We start from the raw sequence: 23,898 nt of genomic DNA, 5'->3' as shown, positions 1-23,898 counted from the left end.
TAGGAATCTTAAAAAAAAACAAAAACAACCAACCTCTGGGCAAATCAGTAGAATTTTCCGGGGCTCTTTTTGTATAGTGGTAAAACAGTAGATTAAGACTTCTGAAGACCCTTTCTCACTCTCTATTTTATCATTTCCCTGTCTTAATAAACAGAATATGAAGAACAGAGTCTATTTCATGACTGTGTCAGCATTATAAATGTCAATTATACTAGGCACCAAATATACAAAACAGTGATACTTTCAGGACAAATGAAGTGTGTATCAGGGCAAATGAGGCATATAGAGTTTAGCTCATCTCCTTCCAGAGTGCTATGCAGAACCACTCTGGTGGTTCTAAGTCTCTAATTTTAGTTACACCCTCAGGTAGGCAAAGAAAGGCTTCTTTCTCAGCTTAGCTCAAATGCCATTTTCTCACTGAATCCTTCCCTAACTGCTAAAAGCACGTTTGAATCCCTGGCAAAAACTCTACTCTCAAATTCTCCTTTGTAGCATTTACCACAGCTGCAACTCAATCATTAGTTGAACAACTTATTAGCATGTCTTCTCTGCTAGAATATAAAATCCATGTGGTCAGGATTATGTACATCTTGTTCAAAACTCAGCACTTATCACAGTGTCTGGAACATAGAAGACACTCAGTAAATACGTGCTGATAAATGGAATAAATGAATCACGTTTAATTTAAAGGTAAAAAGTTCATGTTTAAAAAGTGAAACTTATTTAATACTGTGTTTTCTAATCTTTGGAAAGACAATGCAATGACATAATAAGCAGTGTAGTGCAGTGGTTAAAAGCAATTATTGTAGAACCAGACTATATACATTCTCTTCCCAGCTCTATAGCTACTAGCTGTGTGATCCTGGATAAGTTACGTAACTTTTCAGTAACTTAGTGCCTCAGTTTCCTCATCTTTAAAATGGGAATAACAGAACCTTCCTCATAGTTATTATAAGAATTTTTAACATGCTTCGGTACAGCACAGTGACTATAGTTAATAATACCATATTGCATACCTGAAAGTTGCTGAGAGTTTATCTTAAAAGTTCTCATCACAAGAAAATAATTTTTTGTAACTATGTATGGTGACAGATGTTATCTAGCTTTATTGTGATGATCATTTCACAATATATACAAGTACTGAATCACGATGCACACCTAAAACTAATATATGTCAATTATACCTCAATTTCTAAAAATGTGCTATGTGTACCTATTAGAGCTAAATTTAAAAAATATATATGTTTTAAAAGGGATTGGCAGGGCTTCCCTAGTGGTGCAGTGGTTAAGAATCCGCCTGCCAATGCAGGGGACACGGGTTCCAGCCCTGGTCCAGGATGATCCCACATGCCGTGGAGCAACTAAACCCGTGCGCCACAACTATTGAGCCTGCACTCTAGAGTCCGTGAGCCACAACTACTGAAGCCCACGTGCCTAGAGCCCACGCTCCGCAACAAGAGAAGCCAGCGCAATGAGAAGCTGGCGCACCGCAACGAAGAGTAGCCCCCGCTCGCTGCTACTAGAGAAAGCCCGCGCGCAGCAACGAAGACCCAGCACAGCCAAAAATAAATAAAATTAAATTAAAAAAAAAAAGGGATTGGCAAAAAGGAAGCACTTTAAAAGTGCTGTTAAAAATTGTTTTCATTGGGCTTCCCTGGTGGCGCAGTGGTTGAGAGTCCGCCTGTCGATGCAGGGGACACGGGTTCGTGCCCCGGATTGGGAAGATCCCACATGCCGCGGAGCGGCTGGGCCCATGAGTCATGGCCGCTGAGCCTGTGCATCCGGAGCCTGTGCTCCGCAACGAGAGAGGCCACACAGTGAGAGGCCCGCATACCACAAAAAAAAAAGAAAATTGTTTTCATTAAAAGTAATAAATAAAATGCTAGACAAAAAAATTGTTTTCACAAAATCTATGTTTTAAAAAGAAAAAATAAAAAAGAAAGTGAACCTTAAGAATACTAGAAAGTGGGCTTCCCTGGTGGCGCAGTGGTTGAGAGTCCCTCTGCCGATGCAGGGGACACGGGTTCGTGCCCCGGATTGGGAAGATCCCACATGCCGCGGAACGGCTGGGCCCGTGAGCCATGGCCGTTGAGCCTGTGCTCCGCAACAGGAGAGGCCACAATGGTGAGAGGCCCACATACCACAAAAAAAAAAAAAAAAAAAAAAAAGAATAATGGCTTAAAATTCTCCTGTGACAAAGCACTTAGAAATCCTGGATAAAACACAACAAATATGTTTCTTAAATACATAGCTGAAAACTCAAGAAAGAAGTTTAAGTGTGAATGGACAACTGCCTTAACTTGCTGGGTTGTAGATAATTTCACTAAGAGGCTTGGGTTTTACAAGTCGTGATTAGGAGATGATAAAGCCTGAACCTGAGAAGTTGGCACTGAGCCCTTTGGCATAAAGTTGGAACCCCTGAAGAACTAAAAACTCAGAGAAAGTGTAGACTAAAAAAAGGTGGGCGGGGGGGGCAGGGATATAACAGGAAAATGCATTTGTCCACCTCAACCTGGGTTCTTGTGGGATCAAAAAAATTTTGAGAATTTATAATCTTTCCTCGTTCAAACTTGGAGTCTGATATAATACTATTGTCTAAAAAACCCAAACTGAGAAAAACAAATAAAAAGAAGATTCTGGCTGGTAATATCTTTAAATCACCCGGCAGAAGCAAACATAAACGTGATTTATACAGATATATGCTAACTAAGGCCTATGAGAATCCTAAGACATAAAGTATTCCCTACCCCCACTCAACCCGCCAAAACTGAGGCTCACAATCCCAAACTATAAAAAGCACAAATAAACAAGCCACTCCAGAAAATGTCAGCACATACAATAAACAGCAAGATTAGATGCCTGAGAATTGCAGATTACAGAATGCACAGCACAAAGACTGAACCCTAACCATGGACTTTGGTTGGTTAAAAAAAAATTAAATAAGGGCAATATGAGCTTGATAATAACTCGGGAAAGAGAGAGACAGAGACAAAAACATGGAAGAACCTTCAATGCCAATCTGAAGCCAATCTGAAAAGGCTACATACTACATGATTCCAACTACGTAATATTCCGGAAAAGGTAAAACTATGGAAGCAGTAAAAAAATCAGTGGTTGCCAGAGGCCTGAGAGGAGAGAGTGAGGGATGAATAGGTAGAGTATAGGAAATCTTTAGGGCAGTGACACTATTATATAATATGATACTGTGATGGTAGATACATGTCATTATACGTTTGTCAAAAGCCATAGAATGTACAACACCAAGAGTGAAGCCTAATGTAAACTACGGATTTTAGTAAATAATAATGTACTGGCTCACCTACTGTAATAAATCTAACACACCAACTGCAAGACGTCAATAGGTGACTCTGGGGGTGAGGGAGAACATATGGGAACTCTGTACTTTCCACTCAATTTTTCTGTAAACCTAAAACTGCTCAAAAAAAATCTAACGATTAAAAAAACCCTTTGATCATTTAAAAAATTAAATTGTCTTTTGATTGCTGATTTTTAAAGAGTTCTACATGTATTCTGGGCTCAAGTCCTTTATCAGATTATATTACATATATATGGTTTGCAAATATTTTCTCCCCTTCCGTGGATCAACTTTTCACTTTCTTGACTGTGACAAAGTTGGATGAAGTCCTATTTACTTTTCCTTTTGTCACCTCTGTTTTTGGTGTCACATATAAGAAACAACTGCCTAATCCAGGGTCTTAAAGATTTATTCCTATATTTTCTTCTAACATGTTACAGTTTTAGCTATTACATTTAAGTCTATAAGTCATTTGGAGTTAATCTCTACGTGTGGTATCAAGGGTCAAACTTCATTCTGTTACAAGTGGATACCCATTTGTTAAAGAACGAACTACTGAAAAGATTATCCTTTCCCCCATTGAATTATCTTGGCATCCATGTAGAAAATCAACGGGCTATAAGTGTGAGGGCTTATTTCTGGACTCCCTTTTTTTCTTTGGTTGCACCACACAGTATGCGGAACTTCCCTGACCAGGGATCAAACCCATGCCCCTGCATTGGAAGCACAGAGTCTTAACCACTGGACCACCAAGGAAGTTCTATTTCTGGACTTTCAATTTTAGTCCATTGATCTTTTCGCCTACCCTCTTGCCGGGAAAACACCGGCTTGATTACTGAAAATTTTTAGTGAGCTCTGAAATAAAGAAGTGAGTCCTCCTACTTTGTTCTTTTTACAAGATTGCTTTGGCTATCCAGGGTCCCTTGAATTTCCACATGAATTTTAGGATCATCTTATCAATTTCTGCAAGAGAGGAAGGCAGAATTTTGACAGAGATAGCATTGAATCTGAGGATCATTTTGAGGAATACTGCCATCTTAACAATACTATCTTCTGGCCCAACAACATGGGATGTTGTTCCATATACTTAGCTTCTTTCAACAATGTTTTAAAGTCTTCAGTATACAGGGGCTTTCCTGGTGGCGCTAGTGGTTCAGAGTTCGCCTGCCGAAGCAGGGGACTCAAGTTCGTGCCCCGGTGCGGGAATATCCCACATGCCGCGGAGCGGCTGGGCCCGTGAGCCATGGCCGCTGAGGCTGCGCGTCCGGAGCCTGTGCTCCGCAACGGGAGAGGCCACAACAGTGAGAGGCCCGTGTACCGCAAAAGAAAAAAAAAATAAGTCTTCAGTATACAAACAAGTCTTGTACTTGTTTTAAAAAAATTATGCTGGGCTTCCGTGGTGACGCTAGTGGTTGAGAGTCCACCTGCCGATGCAGGGTACTCGGGTTCACTCGGGTTCGTGCCCCGGTGCGGGAAGATCCCACATGCTGCGGAGCGGCTGGGCCCGTGAGCCATGGCCGCTGAGCCTGCGCGTCCGGAGCCTGTGCTCCGCAACGGGAGAGGCCACAACAGTGAGAGGCCCGTGTACCGCAAGAAAAAAAAAGAAAATCTTCAGTATACAAACAAGTCTTGTACTTCTTTTAAAAAATTTACTCTGGGCTTCCCTGGTGGCGCAGTGGTTGAGAGTCTGCCTGCCGATGCGGGGTACACGGGTTCGTGCCCCGGTCCGGGAAGATCCCACATGCCGCGGAGCAGCTGGGCCCGTGAGCCGTGGCTGCTGAGCTTGCGCGCCCGGAGCCTGTGCTCCGCAACAGGAGAGGCCACAACAGTGAGAGGCCCACGTACCACAAAAAAAAAAAAAAAATATTCTAAATATTTTATTCTTTTTGATGCTATTGTACATGGAATTGTTTCCTTAATTACATTTTTTGTACTGTTCATTGTTAGATGTATATAAATAAAAATGATCTTTGCATATTGATATTAGCATCATATATACAAGATCGTGATATATGCAATTAGAAATACACATCTTCCTTTCCAATCTAGATGCCTTTTAACTATTTTCTTGCCTAACTGCTCTGGCTAAAACTTCCAGCACAATATTGAATAGAAGTGTCAAAAGCAGACATTCTTGTTTTGTCCCTGATCTTTGGGGAAAACCACTCAATCTTTCATCACTAAGTATTATGTCAGCCGTGGGTTTCCACAAATGCTCTTTATCAGGGTGAGGAAGTTTCCAGCTTATTCCTAGTTTGCTGAGTGTTTTTAACACGAAAGGGTGTAGGATCTAGTTAAATGCTTTTTCTGTCTCTTGTGACAAACATGTAGCTTTTGTCTTTTATTCTATGGCACAGCATTTACATATAACCTACACACATCCTTCTGTATACTTCAAATCACTTCAAGAATACTTATAATACCTAATACAATGTAAATACTATAGAAATAGTTGTTGGAGGGGGCAAATTCACGTTTTGCTTTCTGGAACTTCCTGGAAACTTTTCCCCTGAAGATTTTCAATCCACAGTTGGAGGCGGAACCCATGGATACAGAGGGCAGACAGTACTCCTTTTTCTATACTGCTGGATTTGTTTTGCTGGATTTTGTTGAGGATTTTTGCATCCATATTTGTTACAGATATTGGTCTGTACCTCTCTTTCTCTTGATATCTTAGTCTGGTTGTGGTTATCGGATAATAATGGCCTCACTGCATGAGTTTGGAAGGATTCCGTCCTCTTTTATTTTCTGGAAGACTTTGCGAGGGACTGGTGTAAATTCTTCTGTATATGTTTTGTACAATTGACCAGTGAAGCCATGTTGGTGTGGGTTTCTCTTTGTGGGAAGTTTTTAAATTACCTACTCCATCTCTACTAGTCATGGGTATATTCAATTTCTTTGTGAGTTAATTTCAGTAGTTTGTTTCATTCTAAGATTTGTCCATTTCATCTAAGTAAATCTAACATTTTGGTGTATGCTCATGGTATGCTCTTATAATCCTTTTTATTCCTGTAATATCAGTAGTCACGTCCTTTTATTCCTGATTTTAATAATTTGAGTATTCTTTTTTTCATGTTCAGTCTAACTAAAAGTTTATCAATTTTGTTGATCTTTAAAAACAAACTTTTATTACTTTTTGCTACTGATTTTGTATTCTCTATTTCATTTATTTGTACTCTAATCATTATTATCTCCTTCCTTCTGCTAGCTTTGGGTTTAGTTTGCTCTTCTTTCTAGTCTTTTAGGGCAGATGGTTAAGTTATTAATTTGAGACCTTTTTTTTTGGCCACACTGCGCAGCTTGCAGGGGGATCTTAGTTCTCCGACCAAGGATTGAACCTGGGCCACAGCAGTAAAAGCCCAGAATCTTAACCACTAGGCCACCAGGGAACTCCCAAGATCCTTTTTAAGATTGACATTTTACAACCGTAAATTTCCCCTAAGTGCTGCTTTAGTTGCATCCGATAAATTTCAATATGTTGTGTTTGCATCATTCATCCCAATGTGTTTTCTAACTTCCCATTTTTTTTCTTTGATCAATTGCTTATTTTGAGGTGTTGTTTAATCTCCACGTATCTGTGACTTTCCCAAATTTCCTTCTGCTACTGATTTCTAATTTCATTCCACTGTGGCCAAAAAACATACTTTGTATGATTTCAATCCTTTTAAATTTATCAAAGTTTGTTTTATGGCCTAACATATGTCTGTCCTGGAGAACGATCCATGTGCATTTGAGAAGAATGTATATTCTGTTGCTCTTGGATATTCTATAAATGTCTGCTAGGTCTAGTTGGTTTATAGTACTGCTCAAGACTTCCATTTCCTTGTTGTCTAGTTGGTTTATCCACTACTGAAAGTGGGGTATTAAAGTCTCCAACTATTATATCTGAATTGTCTATTTCCCCCTTCAACGCTGCCAGCTCATGTATTTTGGGGCTCTTCTGTTCCTCAGATTGAGTAATCTCGATCGACTTCTTTAAGTTTGCTAATTCCTTCTTCTGCTAATTCAAATCTGATGTTGAGCCTCTTCAGTGAATTAATTTCAATTATTGTACTTTTTCACTCCGCAGTCTCTATTTGGTTCTTTTTTTCTATTTCTTTACTGCTATTGTCTACGTCTTGAGACATTTTTTCTCATACTTTTCTTTAGTTGCTTTAGTTCTTTGAATATAGTTAATCTTCATTATTTGCAGATTCTGTACTTATAAATTAGCCTACTTGATGAAATTTATTTTTAACCCCCAAATTCAATACTCACAGTGCTATCACAGTCATTCACGAACATGCATATAATGGCAAAAAATTTGAATCCTTTCTTGAGCATGTTCCCAGCTAAGGTCAAACAAGGTGTTGCTCTGCCTTTTTGTTTCAGTTCTCATACTGTAACAAGTATCTTTTTCATGTTCTATTTAGTGCCACTCTTTAATGTTTTTGTATTTTTCACTGGTGATTTCACTGTTTAGAATAGCCCCTAGTTGTAGTGCCAAAGTGCTGCCTAATTTCCTAAGTGCAAGAGACTGTGATGTGCCTTATGGAGAAAATACATGTGTTAATAAGTAAGTTTCAGGGGGCTTCCCTGGTGGCGCAGTGATTGGGAGTCCACCTGCTGATGCAGGGGACACGGGTTCGTGCCCCGGTCTGGGAAGATCCCACATGCCGCGAAGCAGCTGGGCCTGTGAGCCATGGCCGCTGAGCCCGCGCATCTGGAGCCTGTGCTCCACAACGGGAGAGGCCACAACGGTGAGAGGCCTGCGTACGGCAAAAGTTTCATGCAGGCATGAGTTACACTGCTGTTGGCTATGAGTTCAATGTTAATAAATCAATAATATAAATTAAATAAGGTATCTTTAAATGGAAGCACACATAAAACAAGGTTATGTATTGATCAGTTGACAAAAATTATGTGACCAGAGGCTTGCAGGAACCTAACCTTGTATTTCCCCTAGGAGGAATGGATTCAGTATAAGCTAATGCAGTGTTTGCAGTGACTATATAGAACATAACTACCACAAATTGAGTGTATTTGCAACAACTGATTTAAAGTTCCTTTTCTAGTAAGTCCAGCACCTGGGCATCCTAAGTTTCTGCTGGCTGCCTTTTCCCCTGTGTATGGACTACCATATTTCTTTATAATGATAAGTGGATATTTTAAATAATATATTGTGGCAACTCTGGAAATCAGAATCTTTCACCTCTTTGGGGTTTATTATTGTTACTGTTTGTTTAGTGACTTTCTTGGAATAATTCTGTAAAGCCTGTATTCTTTGTCATGTGTGGCCACTACAGTCTGCTTGGTTAGCTTAATTCAAGATGTTGAATATGTTGCTTAAATGCCTTGAACAAGCAAGTCTCTCTGCTTTTGCCAAGCAGCTGTGTGTGTGTGTTGGGGAATCCTTTCAATATTTCAGCAGGCAGTTTAAAGCTCTAACCTGCCCTTCATTCCCTACTTGTGTGAAGCCTCAAGGTAACCAAGAGGTGAGGGATTAGAGCCTTCTCAGGTCATTCCTTGGCAGACATACAGCACTATACATTTGTGTTACCTGCCAGAGTACTAGGAATATATCAGAGGTTTTCTAAGTCCTCTATGGACATCTTATATCCCAGTTTTTCTTTTTAATTTTTTTGTCAGTCTTGTTAAGCCCAACTGGTAATTCCTCCTCAGACAACTGTCATGTTAAACAATTACCAATCATTATTTTTGATAAATGCCCCGGGACAGAACTTTTGGTAGAGTGAGCTCTGAGTCAAATAAAGACAAATCCTGAGAACACAGCTTTTCAGAAAGTTGCCAGGTAGGTCAAATAGTGACAATTCTGTGGGGATGGGCTTTTGCAGAGTTCCAAAACCATTCTGCTTCCTCGGGTGGCTGCTAGGCTGCTGGTTTTCAAGGTTACTGTGAAGCTAGGGAGAGGGAAATGAGAAGTAGAGCAAGTTAAAATGCCACCAAGCTCACTGTTCTGAGATTCATGCGTTTTTCTTGAATAAAACTTCCAGGATTATGGTAAGCCTTTAGTTAATTTCCAGAGTTCTACAAAGTTAATGCCCTCCACTCTCTGGTTTCAAATGTTGATAACCTGGAACTCAATTTCCAGCACAGACCTTTCCCCAAGCCTCACATTGTGTGAATACTGTCTGCTGTTGCTCTCCTTTGTGTCTTTTCACCTCTGTATTCCCAGTGCCTAACACAGTCTCCAGTGAATATGTATTAAGTGACTGGAAGGCATGACTGTATTATTTCTTACAATAACATCTGAATCTAATATTATCTCAAAATAAAATGCCTAATTTCATTTAAAAAAGAAAAAGATCACCTCAGCTATTTCAGAGAATGAATTTTGGGGACAAGAACAGATGCAATTAGAAGGCTTTCATAATAATCAGCGAATTAAACAGCAATGGTATGACAGGTAGCCAACTGGCATAAGAGAAGGTGGGTAGAGGTGGCTTATTTGTCTTCTTAAGTTATCTTCATGCTTAGGCTAACCAAGGTAAACTAGTATTCTGGCCAGTGCCATTACTGGAATATTTTAACATTTATCTTTCTCTAGAACTATGGTTTTCAATCTAGTATTTTCTCGATCAGTTCCAGGGTATAATGCAAATAATTTGTTTCTAATAATGGATTTTAAAAAACAAGCTGGTAAATGGTTTTTTCAAAAAGGAATCAAAGTGGAAGTTATCCACATAATAAGATTTCTCTCACTTGCATCCCTGAGTAGGAGAAAGGGTGGAGTCAGTTAGCAAGCCTCCATTTCATGTAACCCTGGGTCTACTTTTGAGAGAATCATCCCTGTTAGGTTCATAGACATCACCTGGAAAAAAGGTTGTGCTTCTAAAAACCAAGTTTCTTTTAAACTGCAGCAATACCACAGACCAACACTATGCTATTGAGTGGTCACTTGTATGTTTCCTAAAGATATAAATGATCACTGATGCTTCTAGTTAAATCCTATGACTCTGAGTATCTGAGAGAAGCCTGAACTGTCCTACTGAATTCTTGAAAATGACTGTGCCTGACTAACTCTCCATGATGACCCCTCCAATATAATCACATATCAACCAAAATACCCATACATAACCCATGAAAGTAACAGCAGAGATGAGATCCAAATATATACTAAGTTTTAGGAAGATGTCTCTTCAAAGCTATTTAAAAGAACTCCGCTTTCGGAGATAAAATATTTAAATAGGCAAATCTTCCACTTCTTCATAAAGGCTTCTACCTTTAGTGTATTTTCTGAAAGTACATCTCATTCACGATATGACCATAAGGATACATAAAGTAATATTATCGATTTTCATTTTAATTATACACTTTATTATTCCTTGTTCAGGATCCATCTTAATGTTCTTATTTAAGGTACATCTGGGGACTTCCCTGGTGGTGCATTGATTAAGAATCCGCCTGCCAATGCAGGGGACACGGGTTTGAGCTCTGGTCTGGTAAGATCCCGCATGCCGCGGAGCAACTAAGCCTGTGCACCACAACTACTGAAGCCTGCAGGCCTAGAGCCCTTGCTCTGCAACAAGAGAAGCCACCGCAATGAGAAGCCCGTGCACCGCAATAAACAGTAGTAGCCCCCTTTCGCCGCAACTAGAGGAAGCCCGCGCGTAGCAACGAAGACCCGACACAGCCAAAAATAAATACATAAATAAAAATGTAAAAAAAAGGTACATCTGGAATCTCTATGCTGTTGTCTACTGTTTCTTCTACTCCCAAACTGGATTCCTAATGGGTCCTGTTTAAGTGTCTTTGCTCTGTTTATCATTTATATACCTAGTGACTGTGTCAATTCCCAACAGTGTTAGACTGGTGAGTAAATCGGGTCCTGTTTATCTTTTCCTTTCCTCATCAAGAGAAGAAGCAAGCCTTGTAACCACATCAGACACTGAAGATGCAGTTCATTCAGGGATCAAGACTGAAATGAACCACTTCTTTATCTGTGCCAAGAACTCTGCAGACCGATTTCTTGCTCTTCATAATAATAGAAGTGCTTCATGTTTAAAACATCACTATCCTTTATACTATATGTGGGAAACTTGACCTTTGCAAAGATTTCCTCTTTCAGTAATAAAAAATATACACATAGGAAACATCCACTTGCGACACTAGGCCATGGCCAAGTCTGTAACTTTCCTTAAAATCCTTTCATATGTAGGGACTTCTCTGGCGGTCAGTGGTTAAAGACTCCACACTCCCAATGCAGGGGGCCCGGGATCGATCCCTGGTCGGGAAACTAGATCCTGCATGCCGCAACTAGGAGCTGGCACACTGCAGCTGGGGATCCCACACACCACAATAAAGATCCCTCGCGCAGCAACAAAGATCGCCTGTGCCACGGCTAAGACCTGGTGCAGCCAAATGAATGAATAAATAAATATTTTTTAAAAAATCCTTTCATATGTAAAGTGAATAACAGTGTCATCTCATCCAATTCTAAATAAGGTATTTACAACCTAGAACTTGAGGATTCCATGGAGTTCTAAATTTGGGGTTCTGAATTCTGGCTTTCAAGCTGACCCCATCAATTAATCTTAATTGTACGTGTTTGGCTAAATCTTCCCCAGCAGAGGTTTCCTATTACACACACCCATTATTGTGATACCCACAGGTGCCAAAATATAAGTACTTTTATTCCCAGTTGTTACTCAAGTTAATTTGACTCTTCTCCTGAACTCAGCTGAAGTAGATGGCAAATGTTGTGTATATCTTTGCTGCCTTAGAACATGTGCTGATTTTAAACTCCAATTAATGAACATCTAGTGATTCACTGGTCCTTTCCCAAAGCAAATTTTTAAAGATTTCTTTAATTCTGCTCTCACTTGCTAAAGAAAGCATTGCTGGATAAGAGACTAATTATGATGGTACCGGTGTTCCTTTCAAAATAATTTTATGATGTGTGCCCAATGTTGTCACATTGACATATTTAACAAATGAATCCCAATCATTATAAAAATATTTTAAGTTGCACCTATACATAAATGTATAACTATGAATGGAATGAAAATACCACCAAAATGTTTCCTGTTAGAACATGAATCATCAGTGTTTACCAACTAGAAGTAAGCTGTACAGTGTAAAGAGAGCTGGCCAGGGAGCCAGGAGATCTGTGTTCTAGCATGGGCTTGGACTTAATAATTAGCTTAATGAAGGTAGGGCCTTGGAAACATTACCTCTTGGCCTCAGTCTCACCATTGGTAAATCATGGAAGGTTAGACTAAATGGTATTTAATGGTTTTAATACACTAGGAAATCTGAATCTTGCATAGCAAAGGTCAGCAAACATTTTTTGTAAACACCCAGACAGAAAATATTTTCAGCTTTGCGGGCCAGATGGTCTTGGTTACAGCTATTCAGCTCCACCATAGTAGAGCAAGACCAGTCATAAACAATAAACAAATAGGCGTGACTGTGTTCCAGTAGAACTTTATTCACGAAAACAAGTAGCTGGGTGGATTTGATCCACAGACCACAGTAAATCAGATCACATTTCCAATAACCCAGTTCCTTGCATTCTCCACAAATTTGTTGAAAGGAATTAATTCTATAACTTCAGGAAGAAATCCTGTTTTCTTGATTTGTTATTAATAAACCAGGAAAGATCCTGTACAAAGCATCCCATATCCTCCCTGTTCTCCCATACCCCCCTCTTCTTTGCCATTCTTGTCAGTAGCAGAGCACCCCCATTCTTCCAGTCTCCCAGGTCTTATGGAGCCTCTTAAAGGGATCTCTGCACATTATCCCTTATTTTTGTCCTGTCAGCAAGTCCCATCCTTTCTCCTCTTGCTAACTTCAATCTCTTCTCCTAAATCTAATATATACTCTTTCTGTCTATGCTTCCTAAAACACTGTTTCAGTCATTTCACTTCCTATCTTCAAAACCTGCCTAATTTCTACCGCATTGAATCTAAGTTCAAATGCAGTGGAGTTTCCAAGGCCTTACTTTTCCCTATGCAACAGGTCTTATTTCTCACAAGACCTAAACATCCACTCTCTGCCCCAGGCAAGGTGTTCCCTAGTGGTTCCCTACAAAGTCCATATTCATTTCTGTGCCTTTACTACCACAGTCAGTTATCCCCAAACCATTCTTTCTACCCACCCAAACCCCACCATTATTTCAAGGTCCAACTCAAGGATCAATTTTTATAAAGCCTTATACGCCAGTCCACAAAGATATTCTCTACCTCTACACTTCTACAGAATTCAGAGGCACTATCGTATGGCTTAGTACTTATCTTCCTATTACTGTTTCTGGCAACCAAACTAGGCCATGTACACCCTTATGTATTTGCCAATGCTTAATACAATGCTAAAAACAAAACAGGTTTTAAATAAACAAAGGTTGAGAGAGAGAGGAATCAAATCCAAGGTCTAGCATTTTTGCTTCTCCTGAATTCTTTTGGCATATATCAGGTGCTGAGAATAACCATTACTCCATCTTATTCTGATTAAGCTTCCCAAACACATGATATTGCAGCTGTTATTAGAGGTAAGCAGTCTCCCATCTCCTTACCCCTCCCAATATTGCAAACAAATACATTTACAGGCTTATATATAGTCCCTACTATGTGGCTACGTATTTGTCAAGGATGTAGAGATACAGCAATGGACAAACTTATGTCCCTGTCCTTACAATGTTTTCAATCTAGTGGGAGGAAACAGAGAATAAGCAAATATTATGTCCAGAAATAGTGGTATGTACTATAAATAAAAACAGGTAGGTAAGGGGGCAGAGAGTGACGGGGGCCATTTTAGATGGATTTGTATATATTTATAATAATTGACAGGAGATATTAAAGAAAAGCAAGACTGAGTAGGGGGAGATAGGGTATTATTTTAGGTGGGACAGTGAGGAAGGACTCTCTGATATGGCAATATTAAGGAGAGTTGTGAATGATGTAAGGGAATGAGCTATCCAAACTATCTTGTGGCAGGGCATTCCAGGGAGTGATCTAACGCAAAACTCTAAGGTAGGAATATGTTTGGCTTGTTCAAAAAACAGTAGAGACAAGAGGGCTGGAGAGGAGTGAGCATTAAGCTGTACAAGATATAGTCAGAGGGCTTCCCCGGTGGTGCAGTGGCTGAGAGTCTGCCTGCTGATGCAGGTGACACGGGTTCGTGCCCCAATCCGGGAAGATCCCACATGCCGTGGAGCAGCTGGGCCTGTGAGCCATGGCCGCTGAGCCTGCGCGTCCAGAGCCTGTGCTCCACAATGGGAGAGGCCGCAACAGTGAGAGGCCCACATAGCGCCAAAAAAAAAAAAAAAAAACAAAAGTGATATAGTCAGAGATGGTTAGACAAGTAGCCAGGGGCCACAGCACACAGAATATAAAGACTTCTGGATTTATTCTGAGAAAGACAGAAAGCTATTGAGTGGTTCTGATCAAGGAAGTGACATGGCCTGATTTAAGTTTTAGAGATTATTCTGGCTACTTTGGGGAAAAATAAAATGTAGAAGGCAAGAGTGAAAGCAAGTACACCAGTTCAAAGGCTTCTAGATTCAGCTTTGTATCTCCAATGCCTAAGACAGCATATGACATACAGACACTTAGGTATATACCACCTAGAATAGTATTTATCATCCTATATCTTTAATATAATATTAGTGGTAGTACACCAAACTCAGGTTTGAATCTCAGCTTATCTACTTTAAGTTTTATAACCATGAACATATTACTTAATCTGAGCCTCACTTCCTTACCAAAATGGAGCTACCTAAGAATTGTGAGAACTAAATGTGACAGTGTATACATAGCATTTAGCATAGTGCCTAATACATGGTAAAAGCTCAAAAAAGTGGTAGCTGGTTATTCTCTACCCACCTCCTCCCCCTCCAACAATGAGAATATAGTTGGAAGGCAACTGACTTCATTTATATTTATTCTTATTCTTATATTAATTTTTATTTCTTAACTGTTGTCTTTTTTTAAAATGAATTTTTATTGGAATATAGTTGTTTTACAATTGACTTCATTTAGAGGAAAGCTCATAAAAACAAAACAAAGCCCTAATACCAGGAATATCAGGAGCTTAGTTATGGACATGTTAAGTTTAAGATGCCATTAGCCATGCAAGTCGAGATGGTGATTAGGCAGCTGAATATATGAGTCTGGAGCTCAGAGGAGAGGACTGAGCTGGAGATAAAACATCTGGGATTCAGGCCATAATTGGCATTTAAGACCATGAGCCTAAATGAGATCACCAAGGGAATACGTGTAAATAGAAAAGAGAGGACACAAAAAGAGTCCTAGAGTAATATAACATTCAATCATCAGAGGGAGGAGGAGGAAGAGCAAGTAGAATGAGAAAGATCAATCAGCCAGGTAGATAGAAAACCAACAGAGTATAGTACCCTAGAAGCCAAGTGGAAAAATCTGTTAAAAATTTAAAAGACAGAGTTAATAAGTCAGATGGAGTAAGGTGAAAACTGGGAAGTCATCGTTGGATTTTTTCCTTCCAGTTGTACTGAGATAATATTGACATACAGCACAGTATAAGTTTAAGGTGTACAGCATAATGCTTTGACTTACATACATCTTGAGGCCATTATCACAATAAGTTTAGTGAGCATCCATCATCTAGTACAGACACAAAATTAAAGAGATAGAAAAAAAACTTTGTTCTTGTGATGGGAACTCTTAGGCTTGACTCTTTTAACAACTTTCATATGTAACACAGAGCAGTGTTAACTATATTTATCATGTTGTACATTACAATCCCGGTACTTACTTATTAACTAGAAGTTTGTACTTTCTGACTGCTTTCATCCAACTCCCCTTCACTCCACTCCTCACCTCTGGTAACCACAAATCTGATCTCTTTTTCTATGACATTGTTTGCTTTTGAAGTATAATTGACCTACAACAGTATGTTAGTTCCCGTTTCACAACACAGTGATTCAATGTTTCTATACATTTCAAACTGATCACCACAATAAGTCTAGTTATGCTATGTCACTATACAAAGATATTACATAGTTATTGACTATATTCCCCATACTATATATTTCATACACATGACTCGTATATTTTGCAACTGGAAGTTTGTACCTCTTAATCTCACCCATCTATTTCTTTCCTCCTCCCTGCCCACTCTCCTCTGGCAAACACCTGTTTGTTCTCTGCATCTAGAACTCTGTTTCTATTTTAAGTTTGTTCACTTGTTTATTTAGCCTTCACATATAAATGAAATCATACAGTATTTGTCTTTCTCTGTCTGATTTATTTCACTTAGCATAATACCCTCTAGGTCCATCCATGGTGCAAAAGGCAAGATTTCATTCCTTTTTATGGCTGAGTAATATTCCACTGCATATATGTATATGTATATGTATACACACACAATGTGAGATATATATATATATATATATATATATCACATCTTCTTTACCCATTCATCAACTTAGGCTGCTTCACATCTTGGCTACTGTAAATAATGCTGCTATGAACATAGAGGTGCCTATATCTTTTCTAATAAGTGTTTTGGTTTTCTTCAGATAAATACCCAGGAGTAGAACTGCTGGATCGTATGGTAGTTCTATTTTTAGTTTTTTGAGGAACCTCCACACTGACTCCATAGTGGCTGTGCCAATTTACATTCCCACCACCATTCCCTTTTCTCCACATCCTCGCCAACCTTGTTATTTGTTGTCTTTTTGATAACAGCCATTCTGACAGGTGTGAGGTTATACCTCATTGTAGTTTTGATTCAAAGTTCCCTGATGGGGCTTCCCTGGTGGCGAAGTGGTTAAGAATCCACTGCCAATGCAGGGGACATGGGTTCGAGTCCTGGTCTGGGAAGATCCCACATGCCATGGAGCAACTAAGCCCATGCGCCACAACATCATTTACTGAAGAGGCTGCCTTTTCCCCACTGTATATTTTTGCCTCCTTTGTCATAGATTAATTGACCATATAAGTGTGGGTTAATTTCTGGGCTCTCTATTCTGCTCCATTGATTTAGGTGTCTTTTTTTGTGCCAGTACCACACTGTTTCGATTACTGTGGCTTTGTAGTATAGTCTGAAGCCAGGGAACATGATACCTCCAGCTTTGTTCTTCTTTCTCAAGATTGGTTTGGCTACTCAGGATCTTTCATGTTTCCATACAAATGTTAGAATTCTTTGTTCTAGTCCTATGAAAAGTGCCACTGGCATTTGATGGGGTTTGCACTTTATCTGTAGATTGCCTTGGGTATGGTCATTTTAACAATATTAATTCTTCCAATCCATGAACACAGTATATCTTTCCCCCTGTTTGTGTCATCTTCAATTTCTTTCACTGGTATCTTACAGTTTTTGGAGTACAGGTATTTTCTTCCATAGTTAGATTTATTCCTAGGTACTTTACTCTTCGATGCGATTGTAAATGGGATTGTTTTCTTAATTTCTCTGATAGTTCATGTTAGTGTATAGAAGTGCATCAGATTTTGTATCCTGCAACTTTACCAAACTCATTGATGAGCTCTTCTAGTTTTTTTGTGGTGTCTTTAGGATTTTCTACATATAATATCATGTCATCAGCAAACAGTGACAGTTTTACTACTTCCTTTCTAATTTGGATTCTTTTTATTTCTTTTTCTTGTCTGACTGCCTTGGCTAGGACTTCCAATACTATGTTGAATAAAAGTGGTGAGAGCGAACATCCTTGTCTCGTCCGTGATCTTAGAGGAAATGCTTTCAGCTTTCCACCACTGAGTATGATGTTAGCTGTGGGCTTGTCAGATATGGCCCTTGTTATGTTGAGGTATGTTCCCTCTATACACACTTTTTTAGAGTTTTTATCATACATGGATGTTGAATTCTGCCAAAAGCTTTTTCTGCATCTATTAAGATAAAACATATAATTTTAATTCTTCAATTTAATGTGGTGTGTCACACTGATTGATTTGTGAATACTGAACCATACGTGCATCCCTGGGATAAATCCCACTTGATCATGGTGCATGATACTTTTAATGTATTGTTGAATTCAGTTTGCTAATGTTTTGTTGGGAATTTTTACATGTATGTTCATCAGTGGTATTAGCCTGTAATTTTCTTTTTTTGTGCTGTCTTTATCTGATTTTACTATCAGGGTGATGCTGGCCTCATGTAATGAGTTTGAAGTATTCTTTCCTCTACAAGTTTTTGGAACAGTTTGAGAAGGATAGGTGTTAACTCTTCTCTAAATGTTTGGTAAATTCAACTGTGAAGCCATCTGGTCCTGGACTTTTGTTTGTTAGGAGTTTTTAAAATTACTGATTCAATTTCATTACTGGTAATTAGTCTGTTCATGTTTTCTATTTCTTCCTGGTTCAGTCTTGGGAGATGGTAAATTTCTAGGAATTTGTCCATTTTTTCCAGGTTGTCCATTTTATTGGCATATAGCTGTCTGTAGTAATTTTTTATGATCTTTTGTATTTCTCTGGTATCAGTTGTGACTTCTTTTCCATATCTGAATTTATTGATTTGGGCCCTCTTTTTTTCTTGATGAGTCTAGCTAAAAGTTATCAATTTTGTTTTTTTCCCAAAGAACCAGCTCATTGAAAGTTTCACTGATCTTTTCTATTGTTTTTTTAATCTCCATTTCATTTATTTATTTATTTTTATTTTGGTTGTGCAGGGTCTTAGTTGCTGCAGGTGGGCTCCTCAGTTTCAGCTCGTGGGCTTCTTAGCTGCAGCACATGAACTCTTAGTTGCGGCATGCATGTGGGATCTAGATCCCTGACCAGGGATCAAACCTGCATCCCCTGCATTGGAAGGCAGATTCTTAACTACTATGCCACCAGGGAAGTCCCTCATTTATTTCTCCTCTGATTCTTTACAATTTCTTCCCTACTACTCACTTTGGGTTTTGTTGGTTTTTGTTTTTGTTTTAGTTCCTTTAGGTGTAAGGTTAGGTTGTTTATTTGAGATTTTTCTTGTTTCCTGAGGATGTTATAAACCTCCCTCTTAGAACTACTTTTGCAGGTGGATTTAGTGATGTGGTGGACTGGCACAAGTCAATGCCATATTAGAATACGTTCAAGGAGAAAAATGTTAAACAGTAAATTCAGACGATGGTTCAAGAAATTACACTGAAAGGGCAGGAGAGAAATGGGGTGGTAGCTGGAAGAAGAAGTCTTTCTCTTTTAAAAATGGAAGAAATAACAGCATAAATGCTGATGAGATAGTGACAGCAGAGGGGGAAATTGATAAATGCAGTAGAGAAAGGGAAAACTGCTGCAGCACTATACTTAAGGGGGCAAGCGCAGACGGGATCTGATACCGAAGTCAAGGGGATTGTTGGCCTTAGCAGGGGAAAACAGATATAGTTTATCCTTAGTAACAGAAGAGAAGGTGTAAATGCAATAAATGCAGGTAGGTGAATAGATGTCATGGAAATTCTCTTCCAACTGTCCCAGTTTCCTCAGAGAAATAGGAAGAAAGTTCATCAGTGGAGACAGAGATGGGACAGAAGGTATTGTAGTATAGGTTTAAAGAAAAAGGAAAAAGCATGAAATAGTAATCTAAGGGAGTAGGAGAGTGAATGAACTCAAGAAACACAGTGTGACTGAATTAAAGTAAAATCAGTTGCCAGGTTATTCTCCACCTAAGTTTGGCCCCACTGGTGCAGGTAAAGATACAAAACAGGTGGAGATGAAGGGATAATGAGGATACAGGTTAGTCAAAGAAGTACAATTAAGGGAGAGACCAGCAGAGGAATCGAGGGTGTATGCAAAGGAGTGCTAATAATGATTGACTATGGAAAAGCAGAGTAAGAAGAGTGAAAAGCTGATCAGACTGATAGACTGTTGGTCCTGGTGGAGTCTGAATATTAAAGGGAGTGAAGTGGAAAGGTGGAGAGTTTCATTTGGAGAGTAAGATATTTACAGCTGAAATTGTCATAAAAGGTTAAGAATTACTATAGCATAGAACCAGATCCTTGGGATTCCTACATTTAATAAGAAAGTTCAGTGTAAAGGTAAAATGAGAATCTATATGTAAGACCTGAATGGCAGGTAAGAGAATTAAAGGTAGATGATGGAATATAGCCTTGGAATTCCTCATTTTCTCTGTATAATTTATCAAAAACTCTTAGAGAAAACTAATTCCAACTTTTCTAAGGAAAACAATGATTCAGGTTAAAAAAGAGAAACCCTGTTTGTCTGCTTAATCATTGTTCAAAATGTACTCATGGCTTCTAAAGTCCTACACCTTTCTGCTTACAGAGTTAAATATATAAACTAACTTAAATAAAGTTAACTGCCATTCTCTTTAGTTTATCTCTTGATACCAGTATTAATAATTTCCACATTTCCCAGAGAGAAATCATTAGTTTAAGAAGAAAAAGCAACTTTCATATTTAAAGATTTCAAAGCAAACCATCACCCAAATATATAAACATTCATCTGCATATTCTTTAATTATCTACTTTTCAAATCCACCTACAAGACATAACTTTATATCCAAGCTGTTGAACAGTTAAATATACAATTAAAATGGTACTTTTCATAGCCTGAAAAAAAATGAGTCTTGGGAATTTCAGCCTGGCATACAACAATTATTAAAATCTATTAAATTCATAGTTAGTGTGAATAACAACAGCAGTTATTTGCTTTACTTACCTCCTTAATAGCATCTTCATTAGGAAGAATGGAACATAAGCACGTCATATAAGCTTGCTGAAAAGATGACACATTTGAAATTTCTTTAGATTCTGCACATAGTTTTGATAAAGCAGTAGCCTGGGGGATGCAGTTAGATTTCAACAAATGTTTTATTCGCATTTGCAGAAAGAAAGGTCCTTCTTGTGCAATCAATTTATTGACTAGAAAAAAGGAAAAATAAAACAGTTTGATAACATACCACATTAACATGTCAAGGTTGTAAAGATGAAAGTTTGATATCTTCTGTTGTTGCTTGTTTTTAGTGGACAAAAAGTCAGCTGATATAACTGGAAGTTTATTCTGATCTCAGTACTCATCTAACAGAGCAAAGAGCAAAATAAATTAATGTTGCTAATTATTCCCACATTACTTAGTAGTTTTATTTTGAACACCATACCTTTTAAAAAAGCTACTACTAACATTTCATCAAAATTCATTCTTTCACCTTCTCCTCCCTCACTTTCTTATAAGGATAGTAAGGAACAATGAAATGAACTATAAACTTAAGTACAAGGCAAAAAGGCAAGTATCCTGTGTAATATTAACAACTACCACTTGTACACTTATGAGATACCAAGCTTTAAGCTGACTGTTTTTATATACCTCTCATTTATTCTTCACACCACCACCAAGGCAAGTATTGTTATCCCCAGTTTAAGGTTAGGAAAATTAATACTCAGAGAAATTAGGTAACTTGCCAAGGATTCCAAAGCCAGTGGTGGTCTTTCCTCTAAACCAGGCATTTCTCAAAGTGTGTTCCACCGACCAAAAGACCTGAGAGATAGTCCTAGAAAAAAAAAGGATTCCTTGGTCAAATCTCTGAACAGTCCTGCAATGAAGAAAACTGTTCACTTTTATTTAACCCAAGGTTTCCCAAACTGATTTGACCAGAGAACCCTTTTACACATATCATTAGCACAACGTAAAATCTACGTTCCTGGTTCAGTACACACTTTGGAAAATGCTGCTCTGAGCAGTACTCAATATTAAGCACCTGAACATAGATTTGTACAGTGTTCTGGACAAGCCCTCGATTTACAAATAGTAAATACTTAACAAGTGTGTGGCATCGTTACACAGTATTATTTAAAGAACAGAGGTGGGAATATACATGTCAAGATGAGTGGCAAGCAAACAAACTGCTTTAGGTGGTTCACCTAAAATGGTGTTCCTTAAACTCAAAAGTGCCTTCTGAACCACCAGGGGAATTGTAGTAGAATGCAGATGCTAATTCAGTAGGTCTGGGATGGGACCTGAGACTGTGCTTTTCTAATAAGCCTCTCAGGTAATAGCCATGCTACTAGGTCTACAGGCCACATGTGGAATAGAAATCATTAATATTAATGATAAACCACCAGGACGGTGGGGAGGGGAGGGAGAGACCACTGGCCCAATCTTAACTACATATCAGAATCAACTGTAGAGATTTAAAAATTCTCTTTTGTAAAAAAATGGGTAACACCATATACGCAAATGACACAAAATTCAAAAGGCACACCAAAAGGTATACAGTTAAAAGTTGTCTCCCTCCTACTCTGACTCCAGTCCCCTAGTCTCTCTTCCCAAGAAACAATAATCATTTCCAATTTTTTGTTTACCCTTCCAGAAACATTCTTAGTACAGAAGACATATTTCTTTTCCCACTTACTGTATCATACAGGTCATTCTATCACATCACTGTACATTGAGAGCTACCTCAATACTTTTAACAAATAAGTATTGTTCCACTCTAGGGATATAATTAATTTAACCAATCCCCTCCTGATACACTTGCAAGTTGTTTCCAATCTTTGACAACTGTCAATAATGCTACAATCTACAGTCCTGTACAAAGGCCATTTCACACATGCACGACTGTTATCTATAGCAAAAATTCCAAGAAGTGAAATTACTGCCAAATTAATCTCCAGAGATTGTATCAATTTACACTCCCAGCACTTATAGGTGGAAGGTGCCTGTTTCCTGTGGCACTTCAAAAAGGTCTGTATTCCAGACCTCCAACCCTGGAGATTTTGATTTAGCAGGTAGTGCCTGGACCTTGGGGGTGTGTGTGTGTTTTGGTTTTAAATTCCATAAATACTCTAATACACAGTCAAGGTCAAAAGGCATGGACAGAAAATAGATCATTTGCATTTGGACTTTTCTCTATTTTAGTCCCACAAGCACTAAATCCCACAAAATGAACTCACAATCATATCTCAAAAAGCTCCTTGTTCCTTACTTATTTTCAGTAATGGTATTCTCTCAATCATAAAGAAATGAAATTTTGGCATTATCCTTCCTTGCCAACTCCTTTCCTAAGGAAATCAACTTAGTTACTGTGTCCTAGCAATTCTTTTTAAAATTCTCTCCAACCTAGTTCCTCCATATTATTTCCTGCCACATCTGTCCCCTACATCCTAAACTGCCTAATATCAGATTATGCTCTATTCATCTGCTCTACCAACTTGTATGCATTTTCACAAATCTCACACCTGAAAACAGGCACGTTATCTATACAAGCCACTCCCTTCTAAATTCCCACAGCATTTTACTTCTTTTGCCACACTTAGCTTTCTCTTTAAGTACAATAATAAATGATTAGAGTGTATGAAGGTTAAGATCTCAGGTTGTGGAATCACAAAACTGAGGCTGAATCATGACTCTCACATATACTAGCTGTGAAGCCCTTGGAAATTAGTAGACCTGTCTGAGCCTCAAGTTTCTTCATCTATGAAAAGGTTAGTAATATCTACCCCAAAGAGATGAAAGAGTCATAAATGAAATACCGGAATGCAAGTAAGACACAAAGCACAGGGCCAGGCAGAGTAAATGCTCAATACTACTTGCTATTATTTGTCCCTGATATCCCCCTTATTACACTGTCAGCAATTTGTGTACAAATACCATGCCTTGTTAACTTTTGTATTCCCTACAGCGCTAAGCACAATGCTTTATATATTACAGATGTTTAAT

At 38.6% G+C, this 23,898-nt stretch overlaps 1 protein-coding gene across 1 annotated transcript in view; it reads right to left on the bottom strand.

Annotated features, from left to right (window-relative positions):
* Positions 1-23,898, bottom strand: part of RLF (RLF zinc finger) — an 80,616-nt gene that overhangs the window by 16,254 nt on the left and 40,464 nt on the right. Inside the window, exon 5 of the mRNA XM_065891765.1 lies at positions 20,902-21,104. Within this exon, the coding sequence (XP_065747837.1) occupies positions 20,902-21,104 (203 nt within the window). The remainder of the gene's footprint in view (positions 1-20,901; positions 21,105-23,898) is intronic.

This window comes from Phocoena phocoena, chromosome 1 (genome assembly GCF_963924675.1).
Source record: "Phocoena phocoena chromosome 1, mPhoPho1.1, whole genome shotgun sequence".
NCBI classification, from domain to species: domain Eukaryota; kingdom Metazoa; phylum Chordata; class Mammalia; order Artiodactyla; family Phocoenidae; genus Phocoena; species Phocoena phocoena.
Note: the sequence above shows the minus strand (reverse complement) of the source record. Positions and strands in the feature narration are given on the sequence as shown.